Source organism: Amblyomma mixtum, chromosome 2 (assembly GCF_055824585.1).
Source record: "Amblyomma mixtum isolate Tamu chromosome 2, ASM5582458v1, whole genome shotgun sequence".
Classification (NCBI taxonomy): domain Eukaryota; kingdom Metazoa; phylum Arthropoda; class Arachnida; order Ixodida; family Ixodidae; genus Amblyomma; species Amblyomma mixtum.
The window spans coordinates 198,769,054-198,787,970 of NC_143013.1; the positions used below are offsets into that span (position 1 = coordinate 198,769,054).

The following is an 18,917-nucleotide window of genomic DNA, read 5'->3' on the forward strand; positions in this document are numbered from 1 at the left end:
GCTACCTTTAAAAGCTGGAGAGAAAAAAAAATCGCACTAGTATATCCATGTCTCGGTTCCAGATATTCTGGCGCATTCTTTAGTTTTATTTGATATGTCCCGCTGAATTTTGCACATTCTTTGTTTAAATTTTCCACCGCAGAAAGTTAGGGGCCTTAAGCATGGTGCCCTTATCCCTTTCAGGCGCCATTTTTTGTTTTGACTGAAATCAGTTTTTTCACCAAAGTTGTATATTCAGGCCTCGAGAAAGGGAATTTGTTAGTTACCGAGCGTGAAAGACCAGTGAGTAAGTTCTTGCAACAATGTGCTGAATTCCGTACAAAGTGTGAGATTTGTTAGAAATAGTAACATCTCGTGTGTCAGGTAAGCACCCTAGGGATTGTTATGTTTCGGAGGTGCACATTGCACTCAGAATTGAGCAAAAACAATCGTCATTTTCACTCTGGCAAAATCTGTCTGCACAAAAGTGGCGGACGAAGTGCTACCTAGCTCACTGTTATTTACTGCGTTCGCTACATGGTACAAAAAAAAAAAAGAGAACTTATTTGCTACATGAAGGGTGCTCAATTCGACAGAAATAATGAAATCACTACTAAGTGCACCAGTCTCTGAGAAAAAGCTGTAAGTTTGCCGCGTATGCAATTGTGTACAAAGCGCCTGAAAGAATTATACTTGCATCGAGCCCTTTTAACTCTTTCCCTACTGCGCCCATTGAGCATCGTTAGCCCGCTAACGATCATTTCATGCCCCGATTTCAGAACCCTCTGCGTTGCTAATGACCACGCTGTAGATGTAGTTTGTAGGCCAGGAACCAAAGTTTTGTTTCCGATGTAGTTTTCTTTTGTTCCGCGAGGGGGCACTTTCTAACGCGCTGCGAAGAAATGAAGACGCGGGACCTGCGCTCATTGCCCGCCTTGTTGCCCGCAGATGACACCTTTGCCGCTCGACTTCGGAGCCTTCCGCGTTGCTTACAGGCACGATGCGCATCTGGCTTGTAGCCGGAGAACTGAAGTTTTGTTTCCGATATAGTTTTTTTTTTGCCCCTACGAAACGGCATTTTTTTAACGCACTCCGAAGATGCGGTACCAACAAAGTCACTTGGCAGCCTCCGCATGCGCTGCACGCGCTCTAAAACATAGCAAATCTCAGGACTCCGTTTCATCTGCGAGTGATTTAATCAACGTCCTGCGCAACAACGAACCTGAAAATGTTGCAAGGTGCTGAAGATGATTCAGTTTTCACATCGGTGATGATAGAAACCAGCCTGAGCCGCCGCGGTGGCCCAGTGGTTATGGTGCTCGGCTGCTGACCCGAAAGACGCGGGTTCGATCCCGGCCGCGGCGGCTGGAATTTCTTTGGAGGAGAAATTCTAGAGGCCCGTGTACTGTGCGATGTCAGTGCACGTTAAAGAACCCCAGGTGGTCGAAATTTCCGGAGCCCTCCACTACGGCGTCTCTCATAGCCTTAGTCGCTTTGGGACGTTAAACCCCATAAACCAAACCAAACCAGAAACCAGCCTGAAGCACAGGCGGCCACGCTCCGATGCACAACTATAGGGCTTTCAGTTATTGTTTTGTAGCAACAATACTATTCAAAACAGAAATGATATTTTTTTTTCAGAGAGTGGCCACTAGAGTAACAAACATTTTGCATATTTCAGAACATTTTTAGCATCTTTTTCTTTTTAAATACAAGCATGTTTTTGCAAGTTTTCTTGAATTTTTTTCTAAAATCTTTTTAGCAAATAAAATTTTTTGTTGCAACATGCAATTTATTCTTTAAACATATGTTAATAGAAAGCACCTATATTCAGCTCTGTCTTTGGGTATTGCAATCAATACTGAATGTAATAGTTTTTACAGAAAAAAAATGTTCTGATGTTCTGAAACCTTCAGAAAATGGTCATTTTCCCCATGGTACGGAAAGAGTTAAAAACGTCATTTATCTTAACATTCGGGTGCATCAACCAGGTGACCTCTTCGATGAAAATGGTAGTGATGGATCTAGACATGCCCATTGATTTGGCACCTTTTTTACTTCGGATTTCAAAATGTTCAGCCTCAGCCGACGCACAAACGCTAAAAGTCGTGAAGAAGCATTGAAACTGCAAGCTTTGCCGTGAAAATTGCAGAGTTAGACATGTATGACGAGCATTTTCTTGGGGGGGGGGGGGGGGGCCTGTCTAGTCTTCCGGCTTTGAAGAATAGTACAATGAACACAAGGGGTAAATTTTTTTTGCTTAAAAAAATGTTGTACCGCCGCACATTCTTCAATTTTCCCACTTCATATTTCTGTGTTGGTCACAGGTGTTCTGTCATTAAGTCATTTTCATTTTTGGTGTGCTGTTACTCAGCTGATCCTTGAAAAGATCCTTTAGCTGCATTTTGGTTTACTACATTAAATAGTGTGGGTTTTTAAGTGGACACAGGCCACCACCCACCGCGGGTTCGAGCTTCGCGCGAGCCAAGGACCCCGATCAGCCGTCACCACACACACCCTGGGACACCGCTACTGCGCACTCAACCTCTGCTGGGAGGAGAGCGATTCGCCGCAAAGAAATAGGCCTCCAAGTTCACAAAGGAGACGTTTATTCACGTCGTCCTTCAGCAGTACACACAATAGTCACCCCGTCCCGGGGGCGCGCGAGGAGCAAGGCTCCGCTGCGCGCACGAAGCGACTCGAGTAATGCGCGCCGCTAGCACGCCGCTGCAGGAGAATGTCCCCGCGGCAGTGCTGTGATCTCTCTCTCGTGTCGACCATTGGGCCGGTTGCGAGAGAGAGCGGGCATTCAACGCAAGGTACGCCTGTCAGAGGTCGCTGGACCCCGCTGGACAGGCTCGAGCCGCTGCAGGTCAGAGGACACGTGCGGGCGAGCTCGAGTAAGCACTGGTCCGAACGGCAAAGGCCGGCACGGACAAACAGTAGAGTACGCACCTTACACTGTCTAGGAGGGATCTCTCTCTCTGGGCCCCGCTCGGACGGTCGCGCGGTGCGCGGCCGCCCAAAGCGGGTCCCGAATTCCCGCCAAAAGGCGCCAATGGCAAAGGCCGTTGGGGAGCCGGGGCGGAGCTGTGGCCAAATGACAGTGATTAGTCACCTAGCCGCCTCTCCACCGCCTGAGGCGGGAGCAAGGGAAAGAGGAGAAACAACGCGGGAAGCCGGCACAGCCACGCAGAGGCAACGGCGGGAAGCCAGGATTCCCACAATAGAAATGGCAAAATTCAGAGTAATTTTGTTAAGCGCGCTACAGTTATACCCCTGTCAAGCGGGCAAGTTAAGTGCACTTAAGGAGAGTGTACTTCGCTGTAAGTACACTTTGCCGCATCTAAACGACGCAAGTGGAGTGTCACTCGCTGAAGAGTGCACTCCGCTGAGAGTGCATTCACGGACCACACTTTGCTGGTCGATTGCGTAGCCTCGACGCCAGCGGTTCCAATGTACAAAATTTATAGTGCATAAAAAGTACTTACAACTTTATTTTACGTGCTATAACACTGTTTTCAGAAAAAAAGTTGCTTGGTTATAGCTACAAGCGAAGCAACAAAACAACTAAACGTGACCAGATGCAACATTGCTGCCCGCCGCCATCTTGTTTGTTGTCAAAATTCTGGATAGTCTTGGCTGATCTTGGCTTTTCTTCTGTTTTCATTTTTTTCATCGCTAAAAACTGTTGAACCTCGTTTTATTTGCGCTATCACGTTAAGCAATCAAATATTATGAGTCTTTTTTTTTTTTCCATCGTCCTGTTCAGAAATTCCGCTCATTTTCTGTCGCCATTTTTTTTTACTATGAGTGCACTTTGCTTTCCTGTTTAGCACCGCGTAGCCCAAAGTGTCACTCGGGATGCCGAAGCGCACTCCCCGTAAGTGCACTTAACTTGCCCGCTTGAGAGGGGTATAAGACTCCTTTTATCCCTGGGGTGAGAACAGAGTTAACACACATGGTTGATATTGCGCAGCACCCTCGTCTACTGTCGAGGTAGGTTCGAAAGAGTCTGTTTATGGTGAGCCCTACTGAAAAGAAAAACTGCGGCCTAACACACATTTGGCCGTGTAAACTGATAGCTGAATGGCTGGATACATGAGGTAATAAAGTAAATGCTGGGCTGCATCCCATGGGGCTCATTTTAAGAACACAAATTGTGCAAGATCCCTTGGACAAGGGATCTTGTACCGTTCTTGTGTTGGGTACGCACACCTTACTATAGTTACCATATTGAAAAACAAAAGCATGCATGTGACGTGTGCGGAAAAGTGGTTGTGTTGAACCCCATTTTATTTTCACGCACTGAACGGGAGAAACGGCACTCTGCATGGTTTTATGGTGAACACACTCCACCCTAGCTTGCTATGCAGAAAAGATGCCTTTTCTAATTCGTGCCATTTAATGTTTTTAAAGAACCAAATTTTTAAACTATGACATTATAAAATGTAACACGAAAGCACATGTTTAATTTTGCATTAGACACATGATAGCCTTAGCCAATTATGTTCCATGAAGCCTAGCATAAGAAATAACCTTTGTGGGTCTGAATGAAGCCACAGGGATCCTTCACAAACTGGTGTAGTGTGGAACGATCATCGGCATGTAGGCATCACTTATGGAGCGGCTTGTAAGGGTATATGAAGCAGTACAAAAACTAGTGTGGTTTACTTGTAAGTCTCTGGACTACTGCATAATTTCTGAAGCGTATATCAACTTTCTATGCCTGCTTTATTGGGGCAAAAATAACAGAAAACATAGCTTTCCTTGTAAAAATAGTAGTAATTTAAGAGGGCTTTCTCACTTCAAATTCATATCCTTGATGGCTTCTGAATGAAATATTAATATCTTCAACTTTGGGCTGCTTTAGTTTGGAACAGATCTTTGTGTCAATTGGCTGTCGTCTAAAGCTCTGTTTTGCAGATAATTCTGTTTCTTTATAACTCGTAATTTCCCAGTCTCCTTACTGTATTGCACTTAACAGCCAGCGCCTCCTTTTTGTGTGAATGAACAGGTTCAGTGACAGCATGGGGACATTCACGCTTCTCGTTGCTTCAAGTAACTGCTTACGCTCGCCCATTTTTTTTTATTTGTCTATTCATTATTCAGCATTCACTTAATTTGTATCCTTTTGCCACTGTATGTAATGGCTTTCAAATCTTTTTACGAAGTAATGCAATGTCTTTTCTTGGTAGTCGTCATTGTAGACAAAAGATGTGAGGGAATAAACTGTGTCCATACTGCACGTCAAGCTGCACTATTTTAGAACGAGGAAAGTGAAATCAGTTTTGTTGCGTTAGTCTTAATAGGGAAGCCATTGGGGAAGCCAATGTGCATGTGCATTATACATTTAAGGCCTGCATTGTAGACCTGTCTCGCATGATAGTATTTTCCGTAGGTGCACGGTTCACAAGTGTTGCTGGTTTACCACACAGTCGCTGGCACATATACATATACTGTTGCACCTGTGGATCTAGAATGGAGGAGTTCTGGCGATAGATCAGTTTGTATGTGCTTTGCACACAATGTGTGGGTTTTATGCTCACCATCTGATATATTCTCCGAAATTATGTGCATTCTGAATCAATTAAGAGAAATTGCTTGTTACTTCATATAAAACGGTGCGGTTGGCTTGTGTTTTACTTGGTTTCACTGGTTGTTGGCATCTTTGTTTCGTATACTAAAATACCCCTTCACCTTTACATTTTTTTTTTTTTTTCAAATTTGATGCTGCATGCATTTTATAAAAGTCATTGCTGAGGCATAGTTGTCTAGTTCTTATAGTTTAACTGTTAAGTATGTGGTGGCACCATCGTGCAAATATTGAGGAATAAGCAGGCTTTCAAGCGAGCCTTCAGATTTTGTCTACCACCATGACTATGCTCTGCAGTGGGCATAGTCGGGGCATATGCCCTGCAGTGGGCATAGTCAGGCTGATGATGATAACGACATGAGTAGTACAGTTGAACGAGTGACCTTCGCTGCTGTGTAGGTGGTTCATCAGCAGGACACAACTGCGCGAGCCTCATGGAAGTGTAGCCCAGCATTGGTTGCCATGCGGCTGAGTGTCCTCGTGTATTTTCAGGTGCCAATAAGCCTCCAGCTTCTAGGCCCAGTGCCGCATGGCCTTGAGTTGTTGACTGAAGTATTCACTGCTTGCGTGTAATTGCACTGCTTGCAGCACGGCCTCCTCATAGAATTTGTGGAGGGATCAAACGCAAGAATAATAACTGTGTATTAGATAACGCTCCACACTGTCCAGACAAGTGAGATATGTGTTTTTTTTTAATAAAAAAAATGCATTCGTATGTCTTAAAAATCGTGGCAGACATAACTGATACCAATGCTTCCATGTTTTTGCGTATTTGATAAGTAAAGAAAATATCACACGAAGTCTAGAACTATATCAGTCCGAAACCAGCCATGCAGTGCATGCCGCAGTGCAAAAACATAAAGGCCATGAAATGAGCAAGTAGAGCACACAAATTTTAATGAATCTTTGTCGCTCATTTTTGTGCATATGCAACGGCCAGGAAAAAATCTCAACAACGCTTTCCTCTGTTGCAGAGCAGCTGTCACCGGTCATGTATTGCGAGTAGTAATTGCACCGAAAGTTTAGTCACAACAGCGAGCACATGAATAAACGACGAGTTCTGCACAATATGCATTAGAAGTGCGAAGATAAAATGGAGTATTAGAAATGCATTATTAGAAGGGGGGGACACTTATGCCATTACATACTCTGCCGCATCAATCGGATTCATCATCTGCAATTTTTTTTTTTTATTTTTGCCGTGTAATGGCTCCCAATTTTATTTCGCATTATTATTATGCTCAACCAAGAAACCGTAGTAGACTAGGCCAGGGAGCAGAGTGGCGCTGCCTCTCAACTGGTGAGGTGCACAACCATTTCTCGCAGTTCCTCGCTTTTATGTCAGAGTTCCAGTAGCTGCACATGCCTGTGCACATTTTCTTGCATAGCCCGCACACCCTGTCGTTCACATTCCTTGTTGGCACTTTACTGCAGCTGTGAAAGCTGAATGGAAAGTTGCACGGCAATGCCATTTCTGTTATATTTTGTTGCAAAAGCAACACTCCAAAGCCAAAGCGAGACCTCGGGTGGCCACCATAGCTACGCTTACCTTGTTTCAATTGGTCAAAATGATCATGACGTCACAGTGCACGAATTTCAAACGGGGTCAATTGTACTTTGGCTAGTAACCATACAACCAATTAAAGGGATCGTATAGTGATGCTCCATGTAAGTCGGACTGAGTTTAGTTAATTGCTTAATTAACCAATTAGCCTAATTGACGTTTCTAGTTGGACCACATAAATAAATAAAACCGAGTAGGAAATTGGTCGAGTTCAGGAATCGAACCAGGGTCTTTGGAGTGCGAGACGAGCACGCTAACCACTCCGCCATGCCAGCTCGATGGTTTGGTATGAACAAAGGCGCATCTATATAGTGAATACGGTGTCTTCGTTCACACTCATCGACCTCCCTTCCCTTATGGCAAGGTTCAGGTGTCCACCGAGGTATGCGAGACAGATACATTTCATTTTCTCAAAAACCAATTTACCGTCGAGCAAGGCGTCAGTGGCGTTCTGTGGACTCCCTGGCAGCATTGCAAGACGCTGTCGCGTTCCGCTCTTAGAGGCGAAGCTTAACATCTTAATTACACATCAGTGACACAAGCAGCAACAGCGCGCTGACGGCTTTCGCCCCACTGCACTTTAGGTCAACAAAGTGGCCCCCTGAATTTTTTTTTTTTGTTTCTGCTGTGAAAAACTGAAGTTCTAGCACTTGATTGTTTCACCGTTAAAAAGAACTAGCTCCTCCAGTCTAGGCCTTGGTTATGTCTCAGAGCCACTTCATTCCTTGTCACTGTGAAGAGGCCACGAGCAGCCATTTGACGAAAATGTTGTTTTTGCATGCCTGACTCGTGGTCATTGTCATGATCAGCACTGGTCAATGCTGGTGGTGGTCAGATGGATAGCACTGCAGCAGCGGGTGCAGTCTAGCTGACAGTGCCTCCTTCTGGTGGCGTTTCAGGACAGTCAGATGGACATCTATATTGGCGGTCTACATGACCGGAACCGAGCCCTCAACGGGGATGTCGTGGCTGTCCAGATCAAGCCACAGGAGGAGTGGAAGGCAAGTCTTTTTTTTTTTTTTTTATGGCTTAAGCGTTTACAGGCTTCTGCAGAGGTTGTGTCATTCGTATAAAATGATTCTAATCACATAACCAGCAGTGCAACTGCAGTAACAAATGCCCTTGTCACCATCTCATAGTCGTCTTTATTGGCATTCAGAGACGCTTGATATAAGAAGGTCACATTTTATTTTGTTCTCATTTTCTAACTTTTACTTCTCGCGTCTCATTTTCGTAGGTCGTGTGACCAAGTAGTCATATTATGGGCTCACGTCACCCGTAAATCAAGTGAACTCACCAACACATTCTCTTTTAACATCCTATCTTCCACACTAGCTTTGCACGTATGGCTGATGCAAAGTTTTGTTTCATTACCTGTGTACTTTTTTTTGTCTGTTTGTGCTCTCATGCATACCATGCCGAGGCAGTATGGTTGATTACTTGACCATACTGCTGTCTTATTGCTAAACATTGCTAGAAACATCACTTTTGCCTAGCTGTTTTCATTGAAAGTGGGCATCGTTGCAGGAATGGTTGCCAGGTTTGCTCTCTAATCCTGATGGAGACTTTTATCTCTTTATTGGGCATGCATCTCCTGTTTGCCTTTTTGCATTGTGCGCTGCAAACAAAATGAAATTACATGGACAACCCTCATTCTTGTATGCTGCGAGAAGTGAGGCCACTTTGTAAGAAGCAACCATAAGTTGACGGTAAAGTTCCAGATTACGCTGCATGAACGCAACGTAACCTAACGTTAAGAGATCGGAAGCGGGTGGAGTGGCTGAGGGAACAAACGCAGGTTAATGACATCCTAGTCGAAATCAAGAGGAAGAAATGGGCTTGGGCAGGGCATGCAATACGAAGGCAAGATAACCGGTGGTCCTTAAGGGTAACGGAGTGGATTCCAAGAGAAGGCAAGCGTAAAAGGAGAGGCAGGAAGTTAGATGAGCGGATGAGATTAAGAAGTTTGTAGGGATACAGTGGCTGCAACTGGCAAAGGATAGGGTTAATTGGAGAGGCATGGGAGAGGCCTTTGCCCTGCAGTGGGCGTAGTCAGGCTGATGATGATGATGAAGCGAATTCAACTCTGCCTTCAGCTACCTTGACACTGCACTGATGAGCTTGTATGTTAACATCGATGTGTGCCAGCCCAGAAGAAAAAAGAAACTTGGATGGCACTTGACAGAGTGCAGTGCAATAGCGTTGGAGATTCCTCCCACACAGGTCCTCGTACCACTCCTGGCGCAGTGGTGCAGCGGTTAAGCGATGCGCCACTGCCCCGGCAGGTGACGGTTTTCAGACAATGCTGTAAACGGCTGCTTTCACGACGCGTGTAAATGAACGCCGGCTTTTCTCATGAACAGGACCCCTACTGCTATCTCATTAAAAAAATCTTGGGGCCTCGGCACGGCACCAGCCAGTGAATATGTGCCTCGAAGAAGGGTCTGCAAAGCTGTCCCCGGGCGCATTTCAGATCCTGTGGGATCGCATCCACCTGTGGGAGCGCAAGACGGGAGAGTCCATTCACGACGTACTGGAGAACTCAGGCCAGAGTGCTGCGGCTGCAGCAGACAAGGAGGCAGAAGGTGCGCAGGAAGACAAGCAGGACGACGACATGCTGTTGGAGGTGGGTGGCTCAGCAGTGTCTCTCCCTGCTGTCGATTGGTTGAGGCACTACGCCACCACGGGCAACAAATAAGTGCCGGTGTAACAAGCACGTTCAGGCTGAGGAAATGTGGAGTTGTTTTTTGTGTGTTGTATAGTGCACCGTCCCACAGGTAATTGTGTTGACGTCTCCTTGCCACAGACAAAAGTTTGGAGAAAGCAAGAAGCACCACCCAGAACGTATTGCTACTGGTGTACCTAAGTTATTCTGGGGATTTTCTGCGCAGAAATGCATCTCTTGTACTTCTCCCACACATGCTGGGTAGTGGCATGCTGCTTGTGATGTTTGTTGCTGCATCACTGTTAACATATTGCAGTTTATAGCATTCTTTGCCGCTAGGGTGGTCGGGAGCCTCCAGCCAAAGCTGTCCATCAGTTTCATTACTCCACACTGCAACCAGAGATCTCAGCAACAGTCTGCCATGCGAACCATCTTAGAGTCACCTTCTGCTACATCTGCCATCGCGGGTATTCATAGCTTTGCAGCCACAACCTGTGCAGTCAGAATTCATCGATGCCTTCTTGAGCACCACCTCCAGAACCTCCGTTCCATCTTCTTCTTTTCCTCTCCCATCTGTCCACGTCATGTGCACATTTTTGTCTTTACTGGCACGTCATCTTCAGGGCCATCTTCTGTGTCCTCTTCAGAAGCATCACACTGGAATTTTTACATTGGTTTTTAGCCAGCACATTTAGTTGAGGTAATTGTTTCAACGGAGACATGCATTCGTGAATGGGAAAACTAGCTTGGACACTCTTTTTTTTTTTTCACTCTGGAACTAGTTCGGAAATAGTATGGTTGTGAGCTGGCAGTACTTACTTATGTTGAATTCCAATGGCAGATCGGGATCAAGTTTTTCTGCTCGGTTTGGATCAGTCGTATTCCAATGGTAAAATGGGAGCGCGAGTTGTATGTTCCAATGGCAGATCGGGATCAGGCGTAAATCCCGGATCGCTCCGTGGAGCAGCAATACTTGATCCGCCGAAATCGGCAGATTTGACTGCAACCTCGCGTGACGTTTTCTTTTCCGCCACGTCTGCTTCCGGTCGCGACCGGCAGCAGCCGCTTCGTTCCTGTCGTCGCTACGTGGCGAGCCGGGCGAGCCGGGCACTTTCCAGTCAACAGTGAACGGCAACGATCTTGCTTCGAGCCGTGCGGCACTGATTTTGCTTCATGGAAGTGACAGTTCCGACTCGGGCACTGAAAGCTCAGAGTCCAGCATTGAAGATTCTTCTGAAACGGACAGCGAGTGTGAAGCTGCCGGCCTGTATATGCCTGCCGCCGGCATCAGAAAAATGCGCTATGATCCCGGCCGCGGCGGCTGGAATTTCTTTGGAGGAGAAATTCTAGAGGCCCGTGTACTGTGCGATGTCAGTGCACGTTAAAGAACCCCAGGTGGTCGAAATTTCCGGAGCCCTTCACTACGGCGTCTCTCATAGCCTCAGTCGCTTTGGGACGTTAAACCCCATAAACCAAACCAAACCTATTCTTTGTTCACGTTCATAACAAGCCCTGGAGTAGAGGAATGTAACAAATGAATCATTTTTGAGGATCGTTGGCCAATAACGAGTTGCTGGTAGAAGTGATAACTGCGATACAAGCAAATTTCTTCCTGATGCCCAGTGCGGCTGGCCTGCTGTCTGCTAGCTCCGCTGCTGGAGGCATCGCAGAAATCGATCATGTCTTTATTTTATTATGATACGAGGAACACAGTAAAACGGTGACGCGAGTAGCACCTTTACTACAGCGCTGGCCAGTTCCGAAGCGCCCTCAGCTGCGGCATCGATGAAAAACATTTAGGCTTAGCGACGCCTACGGCAGCCAGGGAGAAATGCTGTCCGGGGGGCAGCGCAGTTCGTCGCTCGGCATGTCCGCGTGCGGCGTCGTTGCCGAAAGCTCGACTGTCTCGCTGATTGGTTCAGCGGCTTGCGTCTCACAGTCGCGAGGCTGGAAAATCGAGCAGCGAGCAACTTGCCTGCGCGTCGTTCGCCACTTCTTTCGTGAACGGTAGGGACAGGCTCACTGGCTCTCCGAAGACCGCGGCCGCATACTCGCGTGTTCACGGAGAGTGGACCATCCTGTACATACGCTTTGGTTTTGGCTTTACATTCCGGCCTTCGTACTACCTTCTTTTTGTTTCGCCGAGACGGCGTCTGTCAACGCAGAAATCGCGCCTCGCGCAACTCCTGTCGGACTCGAACACGAAGCTAGCAGGGCGTCCGCTCCGGCGGCGCGCCTAGTTTCCGCGGCTCGCCGCTGCGGCGCTGGCGTCGCGCTCCCGAGGGAGCACTGGCATTCCAATCGCAAAATGGGAGGTGGCGAAGCTACGCGCTCCGACGCGCTCCATACGCGATCCTACGGAGCGGTCTCGATCTGCCATTGGAATTCAGCATTATAGATAGTACTTTTTTATTTGGTTCATAGTCTTTGCTGTCTGATGCCGGTCGTTCTTGTCCTTTCCGTACAGGCAAGAATCGACCTTCCTCAAAAGGGTGGCATACAATAAAACCTCGTTGATGCTTTTTCTAAAAAATATCCGCTTTAAAAATGTATTTATCCGGGAAAAGATATGATCCAAAACTAGTGAGATTTGGAAAAATGTGACTTAGAATGAAGTACAAAGGCATATATTTACACTTCTCCTTTAAAGGTGGGTTAGGGTTTGTTGGTGCAAGGTGTGAAGAACTTTTGTGGTACTTGTAAGCTTCTATCGTATTTGCATTGTCTTTAGCGCAAAACAAACAGCAACGCGCCCAGGTCAGCAGTGGTGAGGGTGTAAGTAGCTGTTGCCGTCATCATATTCGGATGTCTCACCTCATTGCACTTATTCTGCACGGGGGAGCCACTTTTGTTGTCCCTGGGGCCAGCCTGCTCTCACGCATCGTCGATTTGGAGTGGTTCGCCCCATTTCGCTGCGGCGATTCAAAAAAGAAGTTGTGCTGCTGTTGGTTTTGCTCGTTGTTGCTGGTCTCCTGATGTCGTGCGTCCCATACTGTGCTGCTTGTATGTTTGTGCACGTTTGGATGACCATTAAACGTAACACACAGTGATTGGTGAAATTTAGAGCATACTTAGCGGGAAATCGTATGAGCTGGGAACATTTCAGTGAGGTTCTACTGTACTAGTGGAGGGTTTTTGCTTCTAACAGGACGACGAGGAAGGGTGTCCCGACGAGCTTCCCGAGTCGCCAATACCCACCTGGGACGGGTCTTCGCCCGACCCTGACGCTCCTCGACCTTCGGACACCATCGAGGTGCTTGGCATCGAGCGTTTGATTGGACAGGTTAGTGCACAGCCTTATAGCACAGTGGCATAATTCTTTCTGCCTTTGTGGAATGCAGTGTTAAAGAGGGGAGCAGTCTGTCTGATATATTTTCACATCTGAACGTTTTGATCCAAAAGTCTCGCATATTTCTGTCATCGAACTGATCTGAAGAGGTGAGTCCAACGAGCACTGCCTTTTAACCCACCTAGTGGACTTGGACAAGTCAGGCTCGTCATAGCTCAAGATGAGTCTAGATTGTTGTTTATTTTCTGGCACTCTGTGTCCGGTTCAAGGCGAATAGGGCACGTCCAAAGCATTTTTTTTTTTTTTTGTCGACATATGGCAGCACTGGTACTAAATGACCATTTTGGTACCATTTTTGAAAAAAATGTGTCTGTTGGGGCGTTAAATCGGGGACAGATCATGCGTGAATTCCACAGCTCATAACCAAAGAACTAGACACCGCACTGGCACTATTTTAGTCTCGTTTGAAATTCTGTGTTTTGATCGTTTTTTTTTCTTTCTTTTAGGCAGCACTGTGGTCCCCATGGTCACAGAAAGAACAAAAAAGGAAAAAAATTTTGTTGCTGGAACACACTACGTTATTGGACGAACTTTGCTAGTACTACCGTATATTGCCAAGTGAAAGTCGCCACCCCCCCCCCCCCAACTTGTAGCTCTAGGTGGCCAGACTAAGTGTGCAGAATTGTTAGTAACTGTGCTCGTGTCCCATCTTGCATCCCCTTTGGTGGCACCTGATTGGCTGAAACACCGGAAGGAGATATGGCATATACGAGCCACCGCCCCTGCTTTCGGCATATCGGCCAATCGGGTGTCTCCAAAAGGGACGTTGTTGAAAGAGACGCAAGCTGAGGATACAAGCCTTGGTTTCTGTTTCTTATCTTTGTCATATTTGATAGGGTGTGCGCTAAAAAGACGTACACAGGAAAAAGATCGAGACGACAGGAAAGAAGCTCAACTTCCAACTTTAATGATGACAAAAGAAGCCAGGCGCACTTATACAGTGGAACCTCGATTATACGACGTTCAGGGGACCGCGCGAAACCGTCGTATAATCCGGGTGTCGTATAATCGAAAATCAAAGAATGCGGCCAGTGGCGCTCGGCCTTGCGCGGAAAACTGTTGACCGGCTTCAAGCCCGCGGCAAGTACGCCAATCAGATTAAAAAAGACAAAACCCAGCATTTGTTTGAAACAGATTTGCAAAAAAATCTTTATTACCGTTTAAAAAAAATCGGTAATTTTTTTTTTTTTTTGCACCTTTGCCCAACCTCGGCGCATCAACTTTCTTTCAAGAGATGCCACGTCCGGCAGTAGGTCGCCAACATCGTCGCGCGCGCAAGCAAAGCGCCGGATGTTGTCGACGCTCTGCAACACGTCCGCGTAACTAGGAATGGGAGCGCAAACCTAACCTCTGCATCGTTGTCCACTTCCTCGGAAGTTTTATCGTGGGGCACAAGCATCCATTACTTCCATTACAAAAAGCGCAGTGGACGCCGCTGTCCTCGCTTGGGCGAGCCGCGAGCGCGGCCTCGCCCGCTTATCTGTTTTTTCATCAGCGTCGGCTCCTGCGGACGGATCTGTTGCTGCGACCGCGTCTTATCTTTTCTCTTTATCTTTCCTCTGATCTTTTAACTCTCCTCGGCAGCGGTGGTGGCTTGGCTCACGCCAGTAGGCGGGCCCGTGCGCTTTCCTTTTCATCCTTCTCTCAGTCACAACAACAACACGCAGGCCGCGCCTCCTTGGGACTCCGACTGCACAGGCTCGACGAAAAAGAGCAAGTGCACTTGGCGGCCTCGGCAACGCTCTCTTCCGCGCAAAAACGGGGGTGCTTAGATTCACATGCAAAGTTGTTTTTTTTTTCAGAAATTTTTTTCCGAAAATAGGGGGGGGGGGGGGGGTGCTTAGAATCGCGAGAATACGGTACATCCCGGCCTGCGTTTGCTGACGACCTTTTTTGACGGACGGTACGAGCTAGCCGTCGTACGAAGCAGGGTCCTAAAATTTGCGTCGTATAACCGAGGTTTTTAATGCATTGTCTCTATGGGGGTTTTGCCGGGACCGCACAAATTCGTCGTAAAATGCGGGTCGTCGCATGACCGGGGGACGTATAATCGAGGTTCCACTGTATATCCGCTAATAACCAGATATGAGCTGCGCGATGGAGCGTGACCCCAACAACCAAACAAAAGACAGCGCAAGAAATGCATATCTAAGTGACATTAAAAGAAACCCAAGAATGTGAACATATCAAACACCTGCCGAGGTAAGGTAAAAAAAAGTGGGATTCATATCGGCTGATAACAATGCATAACAACATGGGAAAACAGAGCTGTAAGAAAGATGACACTGCAAAAGAGGATAACACCATAAAAAATGCCTAACAACATGACGAAATTTATAACAAAGAACAAGTGAAAGATGGAGATGAAAACCGTGTAAAGGGCGGTAAATAAAAGCACATTAGAACATCTAAAAGGGCACTAAAATATAGAGAGGCGGACGGGTTAATAGTCTAGATGTACCCATCCAAAAGGGCAAGTTCATTTCTAGAAAGGTTAATAGAAGGCGTGCTAACGCACTTGTCTTTCCTGTGTACGTCTTTTTAGCGCACACCCTATCAAATATGAATATGTACCAACTAGCCCGGCAAAAAGCGTTACTAATGCACTTATCTTTGTCTGGCTTCCCTTTTGAGTACAGGGAGAATGAGCACGAAAATGATGAAGAACTTCTTTCAGCAAGAGCATGTTCAGAACTCTTTCTACGCAACCTCTCAAATATAGGTGATGCCATTCAGAAAAAAATGACTGTGAGAGCTGAAGCATAAAAATGCAAAGTATTTTCTTTCACTGTTGAATTAGTGGTCATTTCCATGGTATTTTGCACAGTTTACTTTTATTTAACTTGCAGCACATTGTAGAAGACATTCATATCCATTGCTTAGGCCGCCGCGGTGGCTCAGTGGTTATGGTGCTCGGCTGCTGACCCGAAAGACGCGGGTTCGATCCCGGCCGCGGCGGTTGAATTTCTTTGGAGGAGGAATTCTCGAGGCCCGTGTGCTGTGCGATGTCAGTGCACGTTAAAGAACCCCAGGTGGTCGAAATTTCCGGAGCCCTCCACTACGGCGTCTCTCATAGCCTGAGTCGCTTTGGGACGTTAAACACCATAAACCAAACCATAAACCAAACCATATCCATTGCTTAGTCTTTTGCTGCCAACTTCATGCTCACAGTGTGCCATTCTGCTTATTCTCTCTGTAATTGGAACTCCTGGTAAATGGAATGTATTTCCCTGGTCCCTTGAGGTTATGTTTAAAGAGACTCCAGTGTAGTTTTGCAGTGGACAATCTCAGAGAATTGTGAATGCATTGCGTTACTCTGACAAACAAGGTGCAGGAAACTTGCTGTAATAAACTGCAGAGATGCTTAAAGCCATCTCTGTTGCTAGGTCTATGTACTTCTTGCAATTGTCATGATGGAGCAACAGCTGCATCGACAGCTTCAGGAGACAGTGTTGCCAGGTTTTCTCTGTACAGTAGTACTATACAGTAAAATTTTGATCGTGCATATTTCACTGGGTCAGGAATATTCGTGTCAGCTGAAGTTCACATAAAGATGAACAAAGCCTGTGTGATCGCAGTCCTGTGTAGAGCACGCAACATGCTAATGCCGTCCCACGCTCTCTACCCACATAAAGTTCTTCAGCTGTGCTGTTCAGAGCTTGCTTCAGTGTTGCTAGCAAGTCCTCAGATGTGTTGGGGCACCCTCAACATGTTACTTGCGGCCGTGGCTCTGACTTATATATCATCTTTTGTGGCATGGGAGAGGGTTCAAAGTACCTGAAATTCTATCTTACACAGTGCACTTGGGGCGAGAAATTTTACAAATTTTAAGAGCGTTCGCTCTTACTCATCACGTCTCGAGATCTCGTGGGGTCTGCTACCACCCCGAGATCGCAGCGCCATCTGTGGCAGCAACTAGAAAACAGCACATCTCGCACTGAGTCTTATAGCACCACCTACAGTAGCATTGTAGAAACAATCACCTGTCGCGTGCCAATGATGACGTCACGGTCCAATATGGTGGATAGAGGTGGAACTATGCGAGTATGCCGTCTGGGGACAAAATAGAAAAGTAGCCTAATCACCCTGCAATACATCACATGGACTATAGATGGTGCTACCGAACAGCTAACGCTCATTACTTCAGCATCTTCCAGACAGTGGCAGCATTTTTTTTATACCAAAACTCGTATCAACCATGAGCTTGTCATCGAGATTATGCTGCAGTATGAAAGTGTGCAGCGTCAGTGACCAGCTGGGGCTGTTGCGTCTACGGGTGGTCCACTGAAACTGGCGGGCAACCACAGGTGCAGGAGTACGTGCAGATGCAGCGCCGCAATGGCAAGAGCAAGAACAGCCGGAGGCCCGGTGCCCGCCCTCCAGGTCGCGTGCCCATGCCCTGCTCCCTGGAGGCGTCCCTGGCCCCGCTTCCCTCGGAGCTCATGGCCACCATGCTGGACGGGGACCGGCTGCCTCCACAGCCAGAGCCAGAGCCGGTTGGGGAGTGGCCCGCCACTGTGGACCCCTGGGCCGAGACGGAGGACCTGGGTTCCACCATGGTCTTCTCACCCGAGGAACTGCTCGAGGTGGGCACCGTGAATGAAGCAGGCATGGCCAGAATGACTGGGCATGTTGTGGCTCTCCATGTGCTAGGCAGCTACAGCCAGCCGCTGTTAATCCTCCCTTACTTCTCTGCAGCCTCTAGCCATCTATACAATAAAGGTTTCTTAATTGACTTATCTTGAGAGATGGGAAGAGCGAACTTGATTCTAAAGCAAGGTTAGAAACTTTCTCAAGTGGGCCTCTTAGTCCACAAGCCCTCCCATCCTGCGAAGCATGATCGATCACCTTGAGCTGTTTTCCAGCTTGTTGTGTGGCCAGAAGGGTGCTTTCTCAGGAGGACAGCAATGTTTGTTCCCGCTTCCATTCCCAGTAGGTTTGGATGGGGAAGGGAATGGGTCTACGTTGAGACAGTGATGGGGGTGCCAAGGGAAGAGTGGAACAGGTGGGCAAACTGGGGAGATGGGAATGGGTTGGTTTGAAGCTGCCTCCAGTGTGTGCTTTGTAAGTGGCCTAGAATGGAGTGGGAGGATGCAGTTTTGCCTGTAGTGTATCACAGTGCATTGGTCGATGGGCTCATTTTTGTTGCTAGCTTATGGATAGGGTTGGGGAGGCCATCGGCCGGCACCCGGACACTAAGCTGATGGGTGAATGCATGAATGCACTCATTTCTGGGGACACCCTCCAGCCCAGGATCGCACATAACAGCGGTTTGTTGCCGTGGTGCTGGTACCACAGGTTGTCAGTAAGTGGGCTGAACATTAAGGGGTGGCACCTTTGCGGAGAAACCCGTCCTCTGCTTGGGAGTCTATACTGATGGTTCAGGAGAAGGGTGCAGATGGGTGCTATAGACAGATGTGGCCAGGTATTCTGCCTCTGTGTTGTTTGTAGTTCTGACAGTTGCTGCTCCTAGGGTTGTGCAGGTGTCCAGGAAGATGTCTCTGGGGGCGGTGCCTGGGATTTGGGGGTGCGGTGTTTTAACTGTACATGGGATGTCTTGTCCTGTGAGGTGGGATGCGTGTTCTTTCCTGCAGCCTTTGTGGTAGTCTGGGTGCATGTTTCGGAGGAGTGGTCTCAGCTGTAGGTTGCCTTGTGGATGTGGAGTGCGGATTGTTTAGCTTCGGGGCGCGTGTATTTGCCAGGTTGCAGTCTAGCGTTGGAATGCTGGTAGGTGGAGCCTAATGAAGTGTGTGATGGACCTCAG

The 18,917-nt window shown here is 47.3% G+C and overlaps 1 protein-coding gene across 1 annotated transcript in view; it reads left to right on the plus strand.

Moving 5' to 3' along the window:
- Window positions 1-18,917, plus strand: part of LOC149362173 (uncharacterized) — a 96,521-nt gene that overhangs the window by 32,262 nt on the left and 45,342 nt on the right. Inside the window, exons 8-11 of the mRNA XM_089572934.1 lie at window positions 8,039-8,140; window positions 9,613-9,765; window positions 12,953-13,087; window positions 17,461-17,739. Of these exons, the coding sequence (XP_089429060.1) occupies window positions 8,039-8,140; window positions 9,613-9,765; window positions 12,953-13,087; window positions 17,461-17,739 (669 nt within the window). The remainder of the gene's footprint in view (window positions 1-8,038; window positions 8,141-9,612; window positions 9,766-12,952; window positions 13,088-17,460; window positions 17,740-18,917) is intronic.